We start from the raw sequence: 24,455 nt of genomic DNA, 5'->3' as shown, positions 1-24,455 counted from the left end.
GAACAAGCTCCATAGAAAAAGGGTTCCCTGAGGCACATTTGGAGAACACTAAATACACATTCCCTTCTTCAGATTCTGGTTCATTAGCATTTTCGAAACTGAAAAATCTTATTGTAAAAGGACATGTTTAACTTTTCTCAACTCTGTGTTCCCCAAACTTACTCGAACTCTGAATTCTTCCCCCCAGCTCCCATAATGCCGTGGGAAGTCCCATCAAACTGTGGGAACCACTGCTGTATCAGTCTGGGGCTCAGGAGGGGCGGGGCTCAGGAGGGGCTGGTCTGGGGATCTCCAAGGTACCTTGGGGCTCTCAGTTCTGAGTCTTTACTATATTACTTTGCACACTTTCCACATCTGGTAGTGAATTTTTGTGACTGATAGGCTCTTTTGTTGCTACTCAGAGCTGTTTTAGCAACAGATTAATGCCTGTGGTTAGGGATTTCCTCCTGCTCTCTTAATGAGAGTCACACATTCTCACTTGGAGAATGCTGGGGGTTTAAACTTCAGGGCAGAACCACTTCTGAGGGTCGGAGCTCTTTCATCTTGAAATCCCAAATCACAAAATCTGGAGCTCGAAGACATATTAAAGCATCTGGTTCCTCATCACCACCCCCCTGGCCATCCCAGGGAGGGGCGGCATCCTGGCCAAGGTCACAGACCTCTTTCCAGTGCATCCTCCCTGGAGGGCAGAGGACGACATAACTGTGTGTGTGGACATCACTGACCTCCCTCTGACCACGGCCGCTCTTGTAATTAAACAGAAATGTTAACATAAATCAAACGGTCATTCCACCACCATCATCACTAACAGCATTCTGTCCTGGGAGGAGAACGGCTCGGCACTCAGGCCCGCAGCAAGCCGTAAAACTTGCCAGTGCTAATGAACCATCACTCGAGCCAATTAAGAGAGGAAGCAAAACTGTCTTTAATTAAGGCATCATGCATCCCGTGGGCTCTCTCTAACTCATACCCAGGGGGACTAGGAGGCCCCTCTGGACCGAATTGCCATGCTCTTGGAAAGCAGCAAACCAGCTCTGTTTGAAGTGAAGCTGGCTGGCACCAGACAACCTGGGTTCTGGTCTGAGCTCTGCCACTACTTTGGGCAAGTCCCATCTCATCTCTGGGCCTCAGTTTCTTCATCAGTTGAGTCATTGCATTTCTTCACTCATATTCATCAAACACCCTTTGAGCACCTACTATGAGCTGACCCTTGCTGCCAGGTGCTGGGGTATACACAATGACCATTAGGGCTCAGTCCCTGCTCTCTGGTGGCTGGAGGGTCAGTGGGGTCTATGCAATGGGATAAAACTTGCTCAATAACCAGGCTGGTGGGAGGTCAGAGAAGGCTGTGACCAATTCTGCTTGGGGGATTAGGGAATGTTTCCCAGAAGAAGGGGAACAGCATGAGTTGTGAAGAGTGGTGAGTGAGGTGAAGAAGGGATAAGGGGGCTCTGGGCAGAGGGTAAGGGATCAGAGACCAACAGGACACATCCAGGGAACAAGGCTTTACTTAGTGTGGCCACAGCAATGGTTCTAAGAGTGTGGTGTGGGAGGTGAGGCAGCACAGTAGACAGACAGATGGACACCAGGTCATTCAGAGCCTTTCAAGAAAGCTCAGCCCTTTGAATGTTTTCTTGAGAGTTGTTGTTGAAATCATAAACAACAGAGCTGTATAATAGGGGCAGAGAAGTTAGACAGTCAGTGATTTACTGGGTGTGACTTTGGGCGAATCAGTGGCCTCAACTGTGAAATAAGAGCAAGAACACTATCTGAGAGGATCCAATGTCCTTTCAGCAGATAACCCCTGAGCAGTGGAATTTAGGCTATAAATTATGGTGCACCAGAGAAAGAGAACTCAAGACAAGAGTGCATGAGTGAGTGTGGGGCCCAAAACACAGAAATGCTATTCAGATGATCTGGGGTGCCATTCCATCATTAGTGACCTCCAAGAAGAAACACAGAAATGAAACAGCAATCATCATAACCACCATATGATATTCTGCAAAGCATAGTTATCACCACCATTTCTTCTGATGCTCACAGATACCTAGCCAGATAAGTAATTATTTTCTCCATTACACAAGAGAAGCTGAGCATCAGAGGGGAAGTGAATTCCCTAAGGTTACATTGGAAGTAGGTGCCAAAACTGATAGTAGGCACTTGATTCCTGGTCCAGCAAGCTGCTCAGAAAACCCCAGCAAGTGATATCTCAGGTGGCTGAGCATGAAAGAGCCAAGGCTCATTAGCCACATTCTCAAGAGCCAGGGTGAAGCTTCCTCTAATGAACTCATGGGAAGTCTGAAAATCCTTCCTCAAAAATACATCCCCTTTTTCTTATTGCTTCCATACCACCATCCTACAACTACCAGCTTCCGAGCATCCTGTCCCGTCACTCACCTATAATTGCCCAGGTAGACTCCATCAGGGTTGAGCATTGGTGCAATCTTGAAGACCAGGTGTTCCCGCAGGACACGAGCAATTGGGTGCTGGCTTATGAGGAAGTCAATGATCCCTAGGGAAAGAGAAGCATCTGTGTTAACCTCAAAGAGTTTTTAAGGAGGGAGCACATAGTCCTCAGCTTGGAAAATAGTGAGAACTCAGTAGGTGACTGGGGTCTATGTTGTTAGCCACTGTGGACATAGGACTATGGGTTAGGTGCTGCCTGGGGAATTTTATAAATATAGATCAATTGAAGCCCAAAGACAGGATGGAGAGACCATTTCCTGTGGAGAGCACAGGGATTGCTTCCGAGAAAAGATAGCATTTGAGCTGTGCCTTGGAAAGCCCTCAGGGTTTTGACAGACAGAGATGAAGTCCGCTAAATACTGACATCAAATTGATGACTATGTGGTCAGGGGACTTGGGGATCTGGATCCTCGTGCTGAGGATGGGCACACCAGGAAGCAGGGGGGGGGAGAAGGGATCTGGCTAAAGTCACATGAGGAGAGAGTTTTCTTCAGTGTTCCCCAACTGTCCCTTTCCCCACCTTGAGGGTCCTCTGTTCCAGATTCCCTCTTTGCTTCTCACTAGCACCACCACCACCTTGCCTCCAGGTCACTACATTTAGAAAAGTTGAATTCTCCATGACTCTACTTCCCCAGTCAGGCCATCCCCAAGTCTCTTCTTTGAATCTAGCAAAGCTGCCCTCGTCCCATCCTCTGCCTCTCTTCTGCTCTATGTCACCACCACATCTGGCCTGGATGACAGCCAATGCCTCTGACAGGTGCCTTCCAACATTGCAGCCAGGGGATCCTCCTAAAGTGCAAGTCTGACCCTGCCACTCCCTCCTTGGTGTCCTCTGGTCATGGCCTGCATGCATCCACAGGAGAGGAGGTGAAAAAACAATGCTGAGCCCTTGCCCTTGCCTTCCTCTTCTCAATGCTTCTTCATCTAAGACCAAAAACAATGGGCAAGATGGCACCCTGGCATCCCACGAAATGACTGTGATGCTGGAAAGTAGTAGAGAGTACACAACCCTTCCAAAATGCAGAAGAGCAACTCCTATCCTGCACCAGGGAGAAGAAGCTTTGAGCTGGGCCCTGGAACAGAGTAGGTTTGACAGACGGACAGGAGGAGGCGGCAGGGTGACTGAGAACAGTCCCCATGCCCAGCAGCAGGCACTTAGCTCCTGGAGTGATGCTCCGCTCCAGAGCACATTCCAGAGCTGCTGGGACCAGTGAGGGATGGCTCAGGCTTTTCATTAGGCCAAGGCTGAGAATCGATGGGCAGCCACAAGCCAGTTGGACATCATTTACTCCTCGGCCGATGCAGCAGTAGACCAGATGCCTTAATTTATTTGTTGGTCTTCATGCTAAAGCTGCAGTTTGCCAGTAAACAGGCAGGGTAATGATGCCAGGCACCCTTGTTAGGGGCTCATAATTGTTTAATCTGTCCACTAATTGACCCCGGCTCCCGGGGCGGCCCTTCATCAAGGAGCCAGCCTGCGCTCAGGGTCTGGCCATGCTGCCTCAGAGAATGGCTTCTGGAAACAGAGTAGCTCATTGTGATCCATCCTCCTTCACAGATGAACAGATTAATTGGGCTGCCAATTAGGCAGCTAATAAGATGATGAGAGAAAACAAAGCCAGACCAAAAGCCGCAGCCACCCTGAGCTCTGGCTCCCAGTGTGAGGGTGGGGATGGAGAGGAGAGGTTTCAGACCCATCTCCTGGCTTGAGGTCAGATACAGTTCAAGGGCATCTTTCCCATTGGTCGGGAAACTGGGAGGGGGCCTTCCACATTGTTTTGGTGGGAAAAGTGGGAAGTGGAGAGGACTACGAGGAGAAATGTTGGAGAAAGTAAAGAGTGGAGAGGAAACACATTGCATGGGCGGAGGTAGTGGAAAGAGCATGGACTTGGGACCTGTATTCAAATTATGACTGGTTGTAAGCTAGAGAAGTTACCAGCTTTCTCTGACCAGTTAACTTATATTGACATATGCATAATAATACTAATCTGAAAGGCTGTTCTGTGACTGGGTTAGAGCTCCTATGTTCCAACTGCCTGACACAGCAGCTTAAAATTGTAATGTGCTTTAAGAAAGTCACTTAGATCAAAGGTTGAAAGACATGGAGGAAAGTGAAAAACAGAATGGAGTTTAGATCTAGGAGTCCTGATCTGTGAAGTTTAATGACTATGGGATTTGGGGACAAGATACTGAATTGGAAAAGCCACAAACCAGCAATCAGAGCCCCTGGGCCCCAGTTTTGCTTGGTGGGCCCACTCTTGTCTTTACAATAAGGAGAAAGAACTCAGAAACTCCCCAGAGTGCACCCGCACTGACAGTCTCGGATTCCATCTATTTCTTTCCTCTCTTCGGGAGCAGAAGAACCCTCCTTTGCCAAGTGAGGAGAATAATCTCCCTCCTGCTGGGAGACACTATCAGCCCCATAAGATCGGTCTGTCCCTTCAAAAGTTTTCTGGGTCCTTTCCTTCCAGCGGATTGATCAGGGAGGTGGGAGAAAGCAGGATGGTAGGAAAGCTGGAGGCAGGAAGGCTGTGAGTGTGAGTGTATGTATGTGTGTATCTGTGGGTCTCCTTGCTCATCCTCTTACTCCCACAAGACAACCTGAGGCATGACCTCCCAGAGGGAAGGTCAGCTCTACACCAGACTAGGGCCTGGTGGGCACCTTGGCACATAGCAGCAGGGTCCAGGCTGTGGGACAGGAGACCTGGGTCTGGTCCCCCCTCTACTAGTTGACATGTAGTGAATCCTTTGGCTTTTCTGAAGAGCAGGGCTGAGAGCTGCCCAATGACCTGGTAGGATTACTGAGAAGAGTGAGAGGAAGAGAGAGTCGGCATAGTGGCACCTCCACGTGCCTGACGTTGCCCTGAGCCTGACATACATGGTCTCGTTTGCCCTCCCAGTAGCTCTGTGAGGACTACTCAGCTGTCCCTCTTTTGCAGGTGAAGAACCAGAGGCTCTAGGAGGGTTGAGGATTTGCTGAAGGTCCCAGGCTGGGAGGTGGAAATGGCAGGACTCAGACTCAGCCCTGCCCAAGTACAGGCCCCTGCTGTGCCCACTGCCCATGCTGCCCTCCAGGGGGATGTGCCTTGCCTGCAGTGTCATCCCACAGTGTAGGTCTAATTAATTCAATTATGAAGGATCTGAATCACGGAGGGGCTTTAACAAAAGAGCTGTCACTGCACCAGGAGGAAGAGCTGAGGTCTAGTCCTTGCCAACCAGCTGACGTGCAGTGTGGTCTGTCTTCCCCCACGTAAAGAGGAGGGTTCGGTAACAGCTCTCAGGAGGGTGGCAAGGAAGTGGGGGATGGAAGTCACACACTGGGCTTTGGTTCATGATGAGGGTTAGTGGACCCATACCTGCACTTGCAAGTGCTCGGTTAGCCATGACCTCCCTCTTGATAGCACGTACGGAGGCCTGCTGAACACCAGGCACTGTCCTACGTGTTGTGTGAACATTAACTCATTACACTGTCACAGCAACACTAGGAGGCAGGATTCCTACTATAATTTCCCTTTAAGGTAAAGGAATGGAGCCACAGAGAGGTTAGGGGACATCCCCAAGGTCACAGTGTACTAAGGGGAAGAGCTGGGATCCAATCCCAGGCCACATAGCTCCTGAGACCATGCCACACACGCTCTACTCCAGGGCGACACCGAGCACCTTGTGGCTGATGAACAAGGAGAGTGTGTCCTCACAGAGGCCAGGAGAGGGTCTGGGGCGGCAGAGGGGTGGCTGAGAAGCAGCCATCCCACCGCCAAGCACCTCTGCCTCCCTTCCCACCACCGCCTCCGGAGCTCTGCGAGGACAAGGCTCCGCTCTGCTCCCAGCAGCAGGTGTGTCAGCAGCTTTGCGGTGAGAACCTTGGTCCCAGCCAGATGGGGCGACCAGGCCCACATGTCTGTTCCCCACTCAAGGTCACTGAGCCAGTTAATGGGGAAGAAGTGAACAGAACGAAGGTACCAGACATCATCCTTCCAGGCCTTGGGTCCCTCTGCCCTCCCCACAACCAGGTGGGCAGGGGAGGGGACCTGGGGGAGGGCTGAGTCTGGGGAAGAAATCCCAGCTGAGCCATTGTGGGGACTGAGAAACCCTTGGGGAAGACTGTGCCGCAGTCTCTCTGGCAATGGGGAAAGGATGCCTGACTTAAGCTGCCTCCAGGAAGGAGGAACTGTGTGTCCTGAGGGACAGTCAGGGATGGGAAAGACAAGGCAGGATTGGGGAGAGGGGCCCATGCCACACCTGCCATGAGTTAGTGTGTGGCCTTGGGCAAGCCACTTTGCTTCTCTGAGCCTCTGCACCCTCTTCTGTAACGTGCACATCCACTGCTGTGGGATGTCCAGAGAGCTGTGTTTTCCTGGCAGGAGCTTGGCCTTCTAGCATTTCCCATTGCTGAGTGGGGCATGCACAGGCTTGGGACACCCAGGTTCAAAACCCCTTAGGCTCCCTTCTGCACCCTTCTCCCTCTTTCCGTCCCCTGTGGCCCCTTCTGTGCCCTTCGGCCGCCTTCTGACTTTGAGGCTCCTCTTTCTGAACTCAGATTTAGCATCCCAGAGTCAACACATCATGTGTCCCTCACCGCAGCCTCAGGAGATGAGCCAAATAATACTCATTTTACAGATGTAGAAAATGACATTTGAAGACCCAACCCTAGGCCTCTGGTAGCTCATGGTTTAAAGGGGCAGAAACAATATAACTCTAATATATAACAAACCAGGGCAATAAAGATGACTACCAGGTAACCTCTAAAGCAGCCATAAAGTAGGGGGCTACAAGGTGTGTGCCAGGGGCCCACAAACGGCATCTGACATAAACCGTGGGCTATGGGAAGTGTTTACCAAGTGGCAAGGAGCAGCAGGCAGAGGAGTAACAGGTGCAAAGGCCCAGCAGTGGAGAGAGGATTGTCCATTCAGGAATTAAGTTGTGTGGGGCTGGGATATAATAAGGCTGAGGCCAGAGAACCTGGCAAGAGCCAGATCATGAAGGGTGAATGTCATGCAAGGAGTTTGCAGTTTATCTTGAGAAGGTAGAGGGGAGGCATTAAAAGGCTCTGCCAAGGAGTAAACTTTGATTGAACGCCTACAGGACAGCACTGGATCTATCAACTCGGCACCATCCAGGTTCCTTTTTGGAAAAGCAGGGCCAACAGAGAGAGCACCCGAGCTCTACCCAACTCTGTGCCTCAGGCCTCGCCTATAAAATGGGAGGCGGCCCTGCCCTCTGTCCACTGCGCACAGAGGAGGTGGGCATGAGAGTCTAAGCTCCCCGAGAAGAAAGTATTGATGGTACGGCTGCTGCCTTTTTACAAAGGACTCAATAGTTGCATCCGATTAGCTGGGGGAACAGGTCTGCTGCCAAGTTTAGTAACTGACAGATGGCCGCCACAAAACCAAGAGGGACCTGGGAGAGGTTATGGCAAGGACAGTGCTGGAAGTGAGAATGCCAAGGAGTAAGCGAAGGTGACTGGAGCGAGGAGGTGAGACAGCCCAGCTGTGCCTCGTCTGAGCTGCTTGGCTCTGGGGGGATCACCTTCTCTCCCTGAAACCGTCTCCTTGCCTGAAACATCGAGGCAGGCAGTTATGTCCAATCACAGTGCTGCAAAAATGCGAATGGGGAAAATAGACCCCATATTTATCTGCATAATGCCTCACAGTGTACAAAGGGGATTAGCTGCTTCACCCCCTCAGCTCCCCATGAGGAAGGAGGGGCACCTGCTGCGGGCCTGCCGGATGCCACGTATAGGACGGGGTGTTTGTGTGCATCCACCCCAGGCCAGCTCCATCACAGCCTTCAGACAGGGATTGGTTTCCTAACCTATTTCACAGTCCAGGAAGCTGTGTCACACTGCGAGGAAGTGGCAGAGCCGACATTTGACCCCAAGCCTATCTCATGGCAAATCACCAGGTACTTCCCCGGCAGCAGGCCATCTCCCTCAAGTTATGTGACCTTAGTGGTTTTTCCTATCCCTTTGACCTCATGATCACTTTGAGACTAAAATGAGATAAACTACTTAACTTCTCTTAACTTCAATTTTCTCATATTAGTTCCTCTGACACTGAAAAACTCATATAGTGGAAATAAATTAAGTCAAATTAATAAAACTAGATAATTAAAATAAAATGTGTGTTTTATTTGACATGTTACAATGCTAGGCACATATATAGTATCATGTAGTTTATATATAGCACACCCACTAGATAGGTAAAAGTGCAACAGTGTTAGCAGGAATGTGGGACACCAGGAGCTCCGATGCATTGCCTGAGGCAGCGAATACCTGGAAAAGGGAATGTGCACATGTCTATGGCCCAACAGTTACATCCATGATTAAACCCCCTAGGAAGGAATTCGTACTTGTGCACAAGGCACTTGTGTAAGCACATTTGTATCAGCATTGTTTGCAAGAGAAAACACTGCAAACAACCTAACTCTTCCTTCAGGAGCACAGACAGGTCAGTTGAGGTGCAGACAGAGAGGAGTAGACTGCACGGTGAAACAGTGAACAGCTCTCTTCACCAACATGGATCCTGGGTGAAAACCAGTATTGGCACACACAGGACCGTACCATTTTTATAAAGTTCAAAACCATGCAAGACTAACACCACATTGTTTAGGAATGCTTGCATGCTTAGTAAAACTGTTAAAAAAGACAAATACAAAATTCAAGCTGATGGTTATTTGTGTGAGGGGGAGGGCAGGAAGGAGGACAACGGACTTAAAAGGAATTGATAATCTTCTGCTTCTTACGCTGGGCATTCACTAAATTATTATTTATATGTTACTTATTGAACATATTTATATAGCTGACTAATTAAATGTATTTTATATAGATGAAATATTTGATAACAAATAAAATGCAATTATAAAGAGATATATTTGAGAAGAGACATTGTATCTTATTTATCTCTGGTTGTCTGACACCAAGCATGCTTCCTTGCTCATGATAGGTATTTCAAAAGTTGTATGTTCGGTGAATACTTGAGTGAATGAGTGAATAGAAAAATTTTAGTCCTTAATTCCCTAGTGCACTGCCTGCCCTTCCAGCAACATGCACTTTGGCCTGGACCAGATGTGTTATTGTTATAAACCACTGGAAACAAATAAAACACAGCTAGAGAGTGTAGGTGTCCCTGTACGGCTCATTGTCAACACAGCACATATTAGAGAACTTCATTCGGTCCCCCTGTTCATTTATGCATCCATCCACTCATTCATCCAGTCATGCATACATACATGTGGTAAATATTTTTGAAAATAAATCCTAGGAAAGATCAAGTGTAATCTCTTTAGAAGTGAAGCGAATTCCCATCCAAGATAATGATTCTGTGTGTTACCACACTGTCCCAGATACCATCACAGTGCCCCAGTGGGAGGGGGCGGCTGTCAAGCACAGGATACCCATGGGGTCCTGCTACTCACCTTGGCACACAAAGGAAGAGGGTGTTTCCCCTGGGTGGACTCGACCCGTGATGAATACCACCTTCTGCTCTGCCCCTTCCCGAAGATTGTCTGGAAGATAAAAAAAAAGAAGGCTGCTAAGGAAGGCAAGGAAAGCTGAGACTAGGAGAAGGAGAAAGCAGGAAATGGGCTGGATGCTTTACATTTCTCTCTTAAATCATCCAAGCATGTCAAACTCGCCGTCAGTGGGCCGCATGCCTCATTTATTTGGCCAGTGTTAGCCTTTGAGTTTGACATGCTTGGGTTAGAGCCATTAAGTCCCAGCCATTGCTGGCTAATTTAATTATGTCCCTGGCTACTCAATATTAAAAGACTATATCCCATTCCTTGATGAAACTGATTATATTAATATTAAAGTCATGTAAAGAGGTCATATAAGTGACTAAATCCCAGATCCACTGACTAGGCAAGTTGTATATCCATTCTGAGTTTTAATTTGCTAATCTATCAATGTGGATAATAATATCTACTCCATAGGGTTGTTGTAATAATTATACAAGCTAACATACTGCCTAGTAAATATTCAGTAACTGATTAAGTAAAGAGGGTAGTACTTAAATTAGTAAAAGTGGCAACTGCCTTTCAATTAGCTCCTTTTATGTCAGGCACAATATACAAATTATTTATAATCCTTACAGAAACATTCTCATTAATAGTCCTTTTCATAGAGGTGGAGACTGAGTCTCAGAGAAGCTATATAACTTGTTCAAGGTCAGACAGATAACATGTGAGGGAGAATGAAACGATGACCAGGGAGCAGTGAACTGCACAGAGAACCAGGACTCATTTGAATTCCCTCATTGATTGCTCAGGCAATCAGTCGAGAACCCAGAAGGAAAAATACTAGACTAGTGGTTCTCAACCTTCCTAATGCCGCGACCCTTTAATACAGTTCCTCATGTTGTGATGACCCCCAATTTCATTGTTACAAATTGAACATAATTAAAGCATAGTGATTAATCACAAAAACAATATATAATTATATATGTGTTTTCCGATGGTCTTAGTCGACCCCTGTGAAAGGGTCGTTCGACCCCCAAAGGGGTCACGACCCACAGGTTGAGAACCGCTGCTCTAGACTAACAAAGTTTAAAAACAAATCTCAAAAGGACCAAGCTGAAAAAAGAATAACTGACTGGCATATAAATCCCAACTCTCTTTAAGGGAAGGTAACAGAATCCAGACATTCAACCATGTATAATTCACAAAATCCAACATCCAATAAAAAATTACTAGCCATGCAAATAAGTAGAAAAATGTGGCTCTGAATCTTGGCCCAAGCTCTTGCTGCCTCTACAGAAGTCTCACTTGTATAAGAAAATTTAGCTACTGTGCAAAGATATAATTAAGCAAAAGCAGTAGCCAAGAGTGACAGTTCCAGAAAGAAAGGGCAGGAGGAGGATACTTAGCCGTGGGCAGAGGAAGGACTGATTGCCCCAGAACAGAACAACAACCTGAAGTGAATTCAGAAATGAAAATAGAGAGAAGTTGGATTACAGGATTCCATTGAGGGCAGTTAGAAACAAGGAATAGGATTTCAGCTTCTGAAATGCTAGAGACAGGTTATTTTGAATGCAGTTCATGATCCCACTTTTGATACATCAATGTCAGATACTAAAATAAAAACTAGTAACTCTATGAAGCCTGGTTCTAAAGGCTTGGGACTTGCTTGGTCTGTTGGGGTGAGGTCAATTGAGTCCCTAATGATAGGAAAGGCAGCAAGATAGATAATGGAGACCGAAGATGTTTCTGAGAACTCACTGTGTACTCAGCACTGAGTTAGGCACCTTTAGGAGCAAAGGGAGAAAGAGAAGACCCACCTTTTCTAAAGAAGCTCATGGTCAGACATGTGACCTTTTCCTAGACTGAATAGAAGCTCCACAAGGGAGAAACTGCAACTTGTACTGTGCATTTTTAATGTCTTTCCCAGGACCTTGCATGGAGCAGGTGTTCAGAAACCAGCTGTTAAATTAATAAATAAAAAAATACTCATATAGATGATGGTTTATAAAGAAATTTAGACACACATTATCTTATTTACTCTGCATCATGTCTCTGTGAGGTGGAGAGTATTGACCCCCTTTTACAGGCGAGGGACCTGAGGCTCACAGATGGAAGGTCATGTAGCCGGCAGAGGTAGTTAAGCCTCAGCTCCCAGCTCAGTGCCTCTTTCACCACCTTATGTGTCTCCTCTGGATCCAATAACAATGCAAGACTCTACATCCTCTGCATTTCCATCTATAACATACAAAAGTGTTTGTTTTCATCCCTTATTCCTGGGGGAAGTTTAACTATTCTCTTAGTATTTATATTGCTTTTCCCTTAATAAAAAAAAATGCCACCGAGCCCTTTAAAAAAAACACTGTCTAACACTGATGCCATCTATCTCAGCAGTTCAGAAATGATAAATGGCATTACCGGGGCCCTCGGTGAAGGCTACCTTTATGAATGTCTCTCCTGACCCACTATCAACTCAATTGCATTCGGCATTTCTGCTGACCACAGGAAAATGCAAAATGGGCATTCTATTTGCACACTAATTTTACCGAGCCCCTGCGTCTTCATAAAATGATAACGTGGGGCTAATAAAAATCAAGCATCTCGGGTGCTAATATAAGCAAATGTTGATGCAGGCAGGTTACAAACTGCTTTGTCATTTAGGAGGCCGTAAAAGAGCATTATAATCATCTTTAGACAAAATGGATGGCTCGCCTTGGCTTAGTTTTTAGCTTTCATTTGCAAAATCAATTTAAGGTAATGTAGCAGCTCTGAGGCGGTGTGACATGGGACCCCCCCCATTCCTGTCACCGAGTTCCCAGACTTGTGCAAAGCCAAATAAACATATTCTTGGAGGAGGCAGCAGGGAGGGTGGAGGAAGCATGCTAGAACAAAGCCCTGGTGGAAAAGAAGCTGAACAATGAGAACAAAGACAACTTGTAAGGGATGGTAAACCTGGACACGCGTGGCGGGTGTCGTTCAGGGTACAAGGGCACACTCCAGGGGGACCAGGACAGCCGTCCCTCCTTAGTTAACAGAAGGTGTTTGAGTCAAATGTGCTTATGTAGCATCTCAGCGCGCGCGCGCGCACACACACACACACACACACACACACACTTTGTCATCATATCCCTCTATCATCGTCCACTATGTCCCTATTCATAAAATATTTATTAAACACCTTTTCAGTGGCCAGGCACTAGCTATCATTATCTTCATTTCAGGGACTGGTCCAAGCTCCCCCAGCTAATGGCTGGCCCAGCCCGAGTCCCACCCAGGCGTCTGACTCCACAACCAGTGCTCTTAACTAACCTCTGTGCTCTCCTGCTTCTTGCGAAGGACGGTATCATCCAGTTACAACAGCAATTACATAATGTTTATTCAGTACTGATTCTGTGCCAAGCACTTTACATATATGATCTTATTTCATTTTCATGGCCATGCAGTGAAACATCTACTATTTTTACCCCTATCTCATAGATTAGGAAATTGAGATCCAAAAAGTTAAATGACTTGTCTAAACCTACATAAGTAGCAAATGTGGGAGACAGGATTATACCTAAGTCTTTATGGACCTGAAATTTATGCTCTTAAGCACAGTGTCATATCATCTGTCAAAGATGAAATAAGGGCCTTAGAGGGATTTTTAAAATACACCCACAAATTCTGTGCTCATCTGCTCCCTTCCAGAGGTGGAGATGCACTCCTCTCCCCGGCCCTCCTCTCGCTGTGGGCTGGACTCAGAGACTTAATCTAACCAAGAGGATGCTCTGGAAGTGGTGGCACCTCCCTGTGGAGATTGGGCTTCCATCGTGCGTGCACCGTCTCTCTCAGGAATCACTCACTCTGGGGCATCCAGCTGCCATCACATAAGGACACTCAGGTGGCCTGTGAAAAGGCCCATGTGGGGAGAAACTAAAGAATCCAGACAACAGCCAAGAGGATGAAGCCAGTCCAAACCAAGGAGTGAGCTTAGAAGGGGGCCTCCAGTCACGATGACTGCAGCCCTGTTGATAACCAACTGCAACCTCATGGACGACCCAGGGTCAGGACCACCCCGGTCAGCTGCTCCCGCATTCCTGACTCCAAAGAATCTGAGAGATGATGAAAGTTTATTGTTTAGATGCTGAATTCTAGAGTAATAGTTAACTAATTGACTTGTCTATAGATGCCAAATTCAGTGAGGACCAGAGCCATAACCTCTCGGTGCCAAGATGAAGATGAAGATGAAGAAGAAAACGAAGATGAAGACGAAGAGCTTCAAATTATTCATGGATCTGTGGACGGTGAAGGTGCTAGAAGAAGCCAAGAGGCCTCAAAGAGCACTAGCTGGACTCTCTAAGGACAAAAATCTCCCCAAAGTTCACATTATCAGTTTGGTTTCCCTACCTCTCCTGACAATAACTTATCATGGGGAGTGAGGTATTATGTGCAGTTTTTATTTTTACCTCTAAGCCTTTTTCATTTTCTGAGAAAATTCCCTCATATCGGTTTCTAAACCAGATCAATTGCAGTCTCTTCTCCAATACTCCAGGGCCCAAAAAGGTCCACACCACACGAAGCTGGAGAAAAAGAAATCTTGGTGGCAGTAACAGCATGGCTAGCTGGTACCTGTCTGAGGGCCCACTCAGGACTAGCATAGCCTTGTCCCTGATCTCCCTATGTCAACACCATTCTTGTCTGTCCATCTTCCACCTGGCCCCCAAAGTGGAATTTCTAAAATGCAGATGGTAGCATACCTCTCCCTCTGCTTACAACCCTCAGCAGCTCTCTGCTATCCTCCAGGCGAGCCCAGCCTCCTTCCCCCAGCATCTCTAGTCTCTGGTGGCCATGCCCCTCCACAGGCCCGGCCTCGGCTAACTCCTGGCAGCTCCATCGCGGGCCACGTTCTCCCACACCTCCACACTTGGGTTCATGTTTTTCTCTCCACCTGGAATGCCGGCCCCCAGCTTGTCTGTCTGGCTTACCCTACTCAGCCTCCCGGGCTCTGCTCAGATGTACCTCTTCTGAGAAGGCAGCAAGGAAACTAACACTCACCCAGGACTTGTCCTTGACCACCTTGGTGTTCATGTTGGCCTGCATCTGCTTTCATCAGCACAATAATTCTGTGCTTTTCCCTACAAAATTCGTCATGTTGAAGGCAACCTAAGGGTATCCCTGTGGTTGATCAGACAATAAAGAGGGACCAGGGGCTTTGAATTATAGGGAGAACATGCTCACGGTGCAGAATTGCTTGTATATGATCTTAGGAGAAAGTGTAGGGTTAGGAGGCGTCAATAGCACTGTGGGGGGCAGTGGAGACCAGTGAGTGTGTTTGAGTAGAGATGAGAGCTGAAAGCACACGTCCAGGGCTGGCTCAGCCGAGCTGACTGAGGGCGAGTCCCACAGCAGGGGGAGCTGGGTGAGGGGTGCTGAGGGGAACACTGGCCCCTGTGTTTCTTCTGTCCCCTGACGGGATCAAATTGAAAGCCTGCTGGCTTCCTGGCAGCTGCACCAGGACTCACATCCAGGCCCCAGATTATTGGCTGGGAGGTCTTGGCCAAATTACTTATACATTCCAAGCCTCTGTTCCCTGTAAAATGAGAATAATAATCCCCAGCTCACAAGATAAGGGACAGACGTTTAAGTCCCTGCCCCATTTATTGAATAAGCCACAGAAATAGGGTTTCTTAGGACTATTGACATCTGGAGCTGGATAACTGTGTGTGTGTGGGGGGGGGGGTGCATGTACAGCAATATCTCTAGCCTCTATCCACTAAATGCCAGGGGCACCCCGATACCCAGTTATGATGATTATAAACAGCTTCAGACTTCACTAAATGTCCCACGTCTTCTTGGAGACAAAATAGCCCCTGGCTGAGAACCAGTCCCCTAAGGGAATATCCTTCTTTATTCTGATTGGCTTATTATTATCTTCCCAAGCAAACTTTAATTTCTTAGATTTTTATATCTTTGCACCAAGTCCTCCAAAAAGCCTTTGCAGTGTCAGACCACAGTGGCTTCACCCTCTTCTGAACCCACAGAGCTCATCTTGGCCCCTGGTTCGGTCGTAAATCATTTGCTGCCTTGCTCAGGCAGGACCCAAAGCCGCGATGTTCCGCTTGATGCCCAGCATCTGGTCTTCTTGAGAAAACAGTTGCGTTAGCAAAGTTTATTTTCAGTTCCCCGCTCCACTCCCAGCCCTGCCATGCTCACCTACACTAGCTCTCCCACAATCTCAAATCTCCTAAGTGCTCCAGGGTGGGGATCGGGTGCTCTGCCCTAGATGAGCTGGAGAGGAGAACAGGGATTGCCATTGAAAAGCATATGCATTCATTCTGGGACAAGGCGCCTCTCTGGTACCCCTCACATTTGACTTGAGAAAGTGTAAGGACGCCTCCAGCTTACAGGAGGCCCACAGAGGCTGTCTGAACTGCAAAGCCTGTGGAGATGAAGGAGACCCAGAAAGGATAGTGACTTGCCTCGGGCCACACAACTAGAGGGTTCAGCCAGGTCTGGAGAGCAGGGCATAGAGTTCCAACATCCAACAGCCTCCTCCCACCACATGGGCTGCCTCGGGCAATGTCCCTGATGCTGGGGGAGTGCCCAGTGGGTGCTTGCCAAGGAAGTGAATGGAAGCCAAGAAGCAACGGGCTTGTGATACAGAGGGCCAGGGCCAGCTGCCAACACTCTCACCTTGACAGGCACAGGAGCAGAGCCCCCCCAACCCCCCTTACACACACACACACACACACTGGGTATTTTCATATACCATACTTCAGGCTGGTCCCTGGGGACATGGGGAGGAATCAGACACTGCCATCCAGGAGCTTAAAGATTAGTGGAGGAGAAAGATCCAGGCTGGCTTTGGGTTTATAAACTTGAATTCTAGAGTCAGACAGAAGGAGGGTTGAATCCAAGTCCTGGCACACATGACCTTGAGCTCTGAGATTATTCATTTCCTCATCTGCATGATGAGAGAATAATGGTACCAACCTCACAGGGATCTTGTAAGAATTAAATGAGCCAATGCATCAAGACAATTCATAAAACTGGTATGTTCAAAATAGTATGAACTCAAAAACAGTAACTTACAGATCACTTGGTCCAACTGCCTGTTCTTACAATTGCAGAAACTGAGGTCACTACACGCTGAAAGACACTGCAGCCAATGACTTTGCCTATCTTTTTTCCAATTTGTATTCCCGGTGCCTCACATACAGAAGGTGCTCAATAAATACTGATGGAATAGTGGTAGGGTTCCGATTGCTCTCTGGTTGAATCAGGCCAGGCTTTCCCTAACATGCGCTGTGCCTTTCGAATTCTCTCGCAGCCTCCAAAAATACCTCACCAGGTTCCGTTTCAGGCTTACTAGCAAATGCAAACTGAAGTAGGCCATGCCCTTCTGCAGCAAGGACGACACCAACAGTTTCCCCAGGAAGAGGGGGCAAGAAGAGGTGAAAGCTGGGATGAAAGTCGAAGACAATACATTCTAATCAAACTTGATAAATATGTAAATTAAAGCAGCTGAGCAGTTGGCTTTGACAAATGACTTCCCGGTAATGGATTTTCCATGGTAAAAGGGGAGAGTTCAGCCCGCCTGCTAGTCAAGAGAGAGCCCTCTCCTGCCTTCCCAGCAATGCGGGCTGATGAGCAGGCCCTGGGATGCTGGGAGGCAGACAGAGAATTAAACCTTCTTTTAATAGATGCTATTTACTGAGCATCTGCTAGCTGCCAGGCTCAGCCTCCATCAGCCCTGTGAGAGGAGACAGCCCCTGTCTCCTGGGTGAGGGAGCCCAGGTGAAGGGGAGTGAGGGCCAGATTCACAGACTCCAAAGCTTGGTGTCACCCAGGGGCCAAAAAAACAAAAACAAAAACAAAAACAAAAAAACAACCCATGAGGGGGTGGGAAGGGCGGTTGTCTCATCAACTCAAAAGTTAGTGCCTTTTAGATTTTTGGTTGCTTTTCTGTTTTGTTTTAAAGATCCTACCTTACTGCCTTTCCTGCCCTCACAGGAGCTGGCATGGTGGTGCTCATGAGAGATCTGTTCCTTAACTTGCTCTGTGGCTCCAGAGGGCCCTCCCTATGCAGCTCCGCAGCTGGGAATGAGCCGTCAGCGTCTGCCCAGGCAAAGGCCCAGACAGTATGGAGCAGGGAGGAGCTGGTGGACTGTAGTTTCTCCGCAAAAGCCACAACAATCGTCATTGTAAACACTAAATTTGAGGAGGGTGAGGAGTGGAGGAGGTTAGTACTTAGCAAGTGATAACCAGAATGATTGCTATAAAATTGATGGTTCTAGTGGGTTCTAATTCACCAGTCAGGTGAGAAGTGCTGAAGGGGAAGAGGTTTTGAGCAGTGACCATGCGCTGAGCCCTTTTCCTACGTTATGATCCAGGTCACTGGGCTGGGCGAGAACTGTGCTGTTTTCCCCATAGTGCAGAGAGCAGACCTGAGGGCAAGTGCGAGGCCCAGCCCAGCCCTTGCTAGCTGGACTTTGAACCCTGTCATTCTTCTGACACCTCTAAAGAACTAGGTCTATTCCCAGCTACATGAGATAAGTCTGTGTGTACAGGTGTGCGGGAACAAGCATGTGTCATCCGCTTCTGACTCAAATTCCTACAAAGTCTTGAGTTTGTATACAAAGTTATCAGAGTTGAGGTGCAAACAGAAATTCACCTTAAATGGTTTGTAGTCTTGGAAAGACACTACCAATACAACTTCCCCAAACAGAGAACCAGTAGCTACGAGCGCCCCAGTGCGCTGGAGAAGAGTCCTGGTGGGGCTGGGAGGGAGGCGACCAGGCCCTGAGCGCAGGCTTGGCCGCCAACACTGGAGGAATTTAGATTTGGAGATGCTTTCTTCCCTATTGAGATCTCATCGACTTGTATGAAAATACTACTTTCAATCTCAAATCCCCACTGGCATCTTTATATAAGCACCGAAAACGCTACTGGGCTTTGGAGATTTCATTTAATGAAGGAAAAGTATTTCTATTAAAGAGCAATTTTTTCTCTCTCAACACAATCTTCGGAGGACGCAGGGCCGCTGGGTTTTTTCTGGGGTCTGAGAAAACAAACCACCACACACCTCACCAGACTATGGGAGGGCAGAGACCAAGCAAGGAAGGGTCAGTGAAGAGGGAAACAGGAGTAATTACAGCAAGTAAAGCCCCATGTACCCAGGACCTCACAGTTTAAGAGGCACTTTGGCCCTCAATAGGGAGATATTACTGCTGCCACTGCGGAAGCTCCCCCCATCCTGTGTGGTCTGAACTATGACACCGCCCTGCCCCTCCTTAATTCCTCCTCCGGAAGTGGTCACTCTCCTGTGTCCTGTCCTGCAGTGGTTTCCGGTGCAAGTCCAAGCTCCTGACCTGGCCTGCCTGTCCTCTGCCCATTCCCACACCCCCTCACACCACTCTCACCTGCTCACCTTGCCTCACACCTGGCTTGTTCCAGTACCTCTGCCCTCCGTCTGGAGGACCGCCTGGGTCCTGCCTGTGGGGCTGGCTCCTCACCCTGAGGTCTCTTCCCAGCAGAATCATAGCTCCATGACCACAGGGATCCAGGTCTAACCTTGCACCCGGCAGAGACATATGCCAATGGCATATTTATAGAGTCAATAAACACAGCTAGAGGTACTGAGTGATGTGTGCTGGGGAAGTTGGGGGCACAGGAATAAGGCTAAAGAGGTGGGGGCTCAGCTGATTGTCCAAGCTCATATAAGCTGTGAGAACAGAGTGGACCCCAGTCTGATGAATATTAAAGCCTGTGATCCTTCTGTCTATTCCCTCACAGAGAGGCTACAGAGTTCAGGGGTGTGAGCAGGCTCTGCCACTTACTGTCTGTGTGGTCTGGGAAAGTCCCTGGAACTCTGGGTGCCTCAGTCTCCTCATCCATAAAATGGGAATAATAATAATATTCATATGATTGGGCTTTTGTGAGGAATGAATAAGTTAAAATGAAGCACTAATAACAGTGGTTGTCACATGGTGAGCCCTCAATTAACATTTGCTATTCTCAGTCGTTCAACAAATATTCCTTGGGTTTAGTCATCCCCTTCTCCTGGGACCCTCTCCACGCCCAGCAGAGCCAGGCGCTCTCTGCCGGTTCCCTCCCAGCCCCTTCCGCTATTACAGTGGCAGGATAGTAATTTGTTTTTCTTTCATTCTCCGCCTTTCCCCTCTGGTGACTCTGAGCTTTTTGGGGGCAGAAGCTCTGTCGTGTTCTTCTCTCTTTGGCATTTATTTCCTTTGTTTGAGACAGAGAAGGGCATTTTGACATGGTTGTTTTGATGAATGAGTTTTGAAATGTCTGCATCTAAATGTAAAATTGCTTTTGAAAATTACTACGTACTGGGTGAAACAGACCCCTGATACTGGTGCCTGTCTGATCTTCACTCCCACCAATCCCTCACTGCCCCTGCCTCCCTCATCACCAGCCCTGCCCTGGAGCCCGCCCTCTCCCTCTCTCCCCTCCCTGAGCCCCTTGCCAGAAGTGGAGATCAGGGATGGAGGGAGCTCTGGGCTGAGGGGAGGTGGAGAAATGTCTCCGTGGCACATTATTTGGTATTGCTTTTTACAAAGCTGAAGGTGTAATGGTTTGTTTTCTCAGCTGTGTCAACATGTCGCCAAACCAAAGCAGTCATGTCAGAGCAGCTGCATCAGTGTGGCCAAAACAAAAGGACTGTGTCAAGAAGATAGTCCCGGGTTCGATTCCGGTCAAGGGCATGTACCTTGGTTGCGGGCAACATCCCCGGTAGGGGGTGTGCAGGAGGCAGCTGATCTATGCTTCCCTCTCGTCGATGTTTCTAACTCTCTATCCCTCTCCCTTCCTCTCTGTAAAAAATCAATAAAATATATTTTTTTAAAAAAGAAAACATGCTCTGACCACTCATTTAATTAAGTCTGCCAAATGGTTTCCTATAAAAAAAAAAGCATACACCCTTGTCAATGGATGAACAAGCAACCAACTTCACTTAACCCAGCGCTCCTGTGGTAAGTCCTGTTTGCGCCAGTGAGGACGGCTCCTCAACCATGAGGATCAGAGAAGTTAGGTGCTGCCTGATGTGGCACAGGAGGCCACAGAACAGAGACATCAGAGCTGGTCTAATGACTCTCTTCCATTTCACAGCCAAGGCACCAAGAGAGAAAGAGACTTGGCCAAGGCGTCCCAGTGAATTGGAGTTTCAACTGTTAGATCAGAAACATGCGATCAGTTCTTGGGTAACTTCTCCATCCTGTGCACTAAATTCGAGACCACAGCATCACTGCTGGGCCCACGGCAGGCACTCAACAGAATGGAACGGAGATCACGGCTAGTACTCTAGGCATGCTACTCAAAATTGGATTCGCCAAGTTCTCGGTAAGAGAAGCTTTAGTGTCCAAACAGGCAGGCTGTCAATATTGCATTAGCCAGGCCGTCCACCGGAGCAGCAAAGCCTCTGGGTGGGCATTGACTGAAGGCCCACGGACTGCGTGAGAGAAAGTGAGCTGCTGGGTTGTGGGGCACGAGCGAAGGCCTCACTGTTTGCATCTATTTCCACAATGGACATTTCTGCAGCCAGTTAAAGAAAGACATAAACCCTTGTAACCTGAGTTTGAAAATTACATAGCTCTACTGTTTTCGTGGATTCGTGACTTGGATGGAATGGAATCTTTCTTGAATAAAATAAGTTTTAAAAATTAAATTTACAAGAACTTAGTTCCCGAGGGTGTTTTTATAGAGTGCTGTAATATGCTCCTAAGATAAGCCTTCTAGGATAAAGCAGGACTCTGTCCACATTCCACCCTGGACTATCCCTGGGGCACTATGAGTGAGCCAGGCAGACCTGGGTTTGAAGCTATGAGGGAGGGAAGTTGCTGAGCTATGGTTTCATCAGAGACCAAGTGAGGAAAGGCTTGTGAGTCACAGGTTCTCAGTAGCCTCTGGGGTTACTGGTTTCAGAGGCTCCAGTCCCACCTCTGGTGGCCCCCTTTCATCCAGGAAGGCCCTGGGCCTGAACAACATGTCTGGTGCACGGGTGTGGAGTGAGACCTGGAGAGCTGACAGCGTAATGGTTACAAGCTAGGACCCATGCACCAGAGCAGTGACTCCGCCACTTACTGGGTGTGACCTTGGGCAAATTACTTCACCTCTCTCTGTGCCCCAGTCTTTTCATCTATAAAATGGGGATCATAATGGACATTCTCATAGTCATGCTCTGAAGAGTAAATACGTTAGTATTTGTAAAACACTTAGAACTGTCTGGTACCTAGTAAATCTTATATAAATACTAGAGGCCCGTTGCATGAATTTGTGCATGGGTGGGTTCCCTCGGCCTGGCCAGCGATTGGGGCCAATAAGGGCCATCTCACCCAGTCCCCATCAGGGCCAGCCTGGCCATGAGGAGGGACTGCAGGAGGTTAGTCGGCCGCGGGAGGTTGGCTCTGGAAGTGCACTGACCACCAGGGGGCTGCTCCTGCGTTGAGTGTCTGCCCCCTGGTGGTCAGTGCATGTCATAGCTACCGGCCAGCCGGTTGTCCAGTTATCCAGTCATCTGGTTGTCTGGTTGTAAAGGTTGCTTAGGCTTTTATATATATAGACGTGTCTGTTAAGTAAAGTAAGTGCTGGTTAATAACACCCATTCAGGTGCTCCCTGCCTGCAGAGGGTGATGCTCATCTTGGGCCCTCCCCTGTGATCGTCCTATCCCCCCTCAGAAACAGTCTCCTGTGGATAGTTATTTAATACTTTTTTTCAGATATGTAAGGGTAGTGCATTGGCAAGAAACATTTTACTCTCTGGTTCTCAGCCCCAGTTTCATAGTAGAACTACCTGGGAGTTTTTTAGAGCTCTCTATGCTCAAACCCACTCCCTCCCAGCACCCACCAAGGTTCTGGGGGAGGAGCTCATGCAAATTTTTCTTTTAACAGGCAGCCACAATTGAGAAGCTCTGGTCCAGCGTGAGCATGCTCTCTGGGTCTGGGTCTTCTCACTACACCGTCTGTAGAAAGATGGAGCAGGGCTGGGTGGTCTCTCAGCCCCTCCAGGTCTAAAATACTGTGACCCCGGAGCTGGCTTGGGTTGGCTCTGATCAGACCACAGTGGTCATGAATAACAAGGAGAGGTCGTGGGGGTGGGGAGTGGACAAGAAAACACGCACACATCAAGCAGATAATCTCTCACACAGTCCCTTCTGGGGAACAGGACAAGAGGTCCTAAGATAATAGAGATACCATGTTTCCAGGACACTCACGAAGCCTAGGGCAAACAGGATGGATGTATAATGGAAACGGAAGCCATGCATGAGGAGGAGAAAAGGCGTTTCTCAAAGGGTAAAGGAGGAGGATTAATATATTTGCAATCATGGACAGAGAGGAGCCCAAATACCAGCATGTCGCATGTCAGATACAGAGCCAGGCTCAGGGAGGCAGGGAAGAGAGAGCCAGTGAAGCTCTGTGGCTGAGCATCTGCTCTGTGGGCACCGGGGGCATGTTATAGAGCTAACCCCCCTCTGCCTGGCAGCCTCCCACAGGGCAGAAGCTCCGACTCCACCCTCAGCCCCCACAGGTGGTGAGCAGCTATGCCAGGACCCAACCAGGTCGTCTGACTCCAAATCCCAGGCTTCCTCCCCTACGTCCCATTTATCCAGGGCTTCCTGTGCGCGTAACCTCACACTCAGATCCCAGCAAGGAGCCAGAGGAAACAGGAAAGGGCTGAGAACGACCCAGATCCAGACACATGGTTTCCCCAATAAAGGGCCTGTCCAGTCTCAGGAGAACTTTGGGGGGCACGGGGTGCTGGGGAGGTATCTCCTGACTCCTGGGAGGATGGGGAGAGGCTCACCTATGAGAGCTGGTCTATGAGCACAAAGTGACCCAGGACGGAAACTCGCAAAAGCACCATAAAGAGACGGGGCCCTCCCAGAACATGGTTCCTGACTGCCCGACACGTGAACCCATCAGCAGGTGGCAGGTGGCAAGGAGCCGGTGTGCCTCAGGATCTCCCACGGGGCAGTGACGGCCTAGCCTGTCTGTCAGGAGGGTAGCCCAACAGCACCAAGATGCTGGGCTCACTCAGCAGCCGATGCCACAGTGGAGGTGACCTCCTGGTGGGGGTGATGGGTAAGGTCACACTGGGTGGCTGCAGCAATAAGGCCTGCCCTTACCCATTCATCCTTCAGAGCTCTCCCCACTGCCCGGCCTTTGCACGCAGCCAGCCACCTTCTGGATGCCATCCAGCTCCCCTGCTCTCCCCTGGTCCCAGTGCAGCAGGTGAGAAGGGCCAGCACCCACTCAGGACCATGTGCACTCCACAGCCCCCGTCTCTCGCTCAGGGCCTCAGAGAAGAACTCCACGGGCCCTGTGCCTCCGCCTGTGAGTGCTGGGCACCTGAGATGGGAGATGATGCAGTCACAGTGCTGCTCTCCACCAGCTTACTGTCTTGTAACCAGGTAACAGGAAAAATAAAAAAGCAAATGAATTTGGCCAGTCTGGGGGCTAAGAAGAGCACATTCCAGTGATCTGGAGAGTTCAATAAAGGCGGGTGCTGGTGCTGGACATGTGAGACATTCTAGACAAGG

At 48.6% G+C, this 24,455-nt stretch overlaps 1 protein-coding gene across 2 annotated transcripts in view; it reads right to left on the bottom strand.

Moving 5' to 3' along the window:
* Positions 1-24,455, bottom strand: part of BEND5 (BEN domain containing 5) — a 1,007,185-nt gene that overhangs the window by 95,752 nt on the left and 886,978 nt on the right. For both annotated transcript variants that reach the window (XM_005872514.2, XM_005872513.2), the window contains exons 7-8: positions 9,880-9,969; positions 2,398-2,512 (exon numbers count right to left, since the gene is read on the bottom strand). In XM_005872514.2, coding sequence (XP_005872576.1) covers positions 2,398-2,512; positions 9,880-9,969 — 205 coding nt within the window. The remainder of the gene's footprint in view (positions 1-2,397; positions 2,513-9,879; positions 9,970-24,455) is intronic.

Source organism: Myotis brandtii, unplaced genomic scaffold, assembly GCF_000412655.1.
Source record: "Myotis brandtii unplaced genomic scaffold, ASM41265v1 scaffold382, whole genome shotgun sequence".
Taxonomy (NCBI): Eukaryota; Metazoa; Chordata; class Mammalia; order Chiroptera; family Vespertilionidae; genus Myotis; species Myotis brandtii.
The sequence above is the reverse complement of the archived record's forward strand: the minus strand, read 5'-3'. Positions and strand labels throughout refer to the sequence as shown.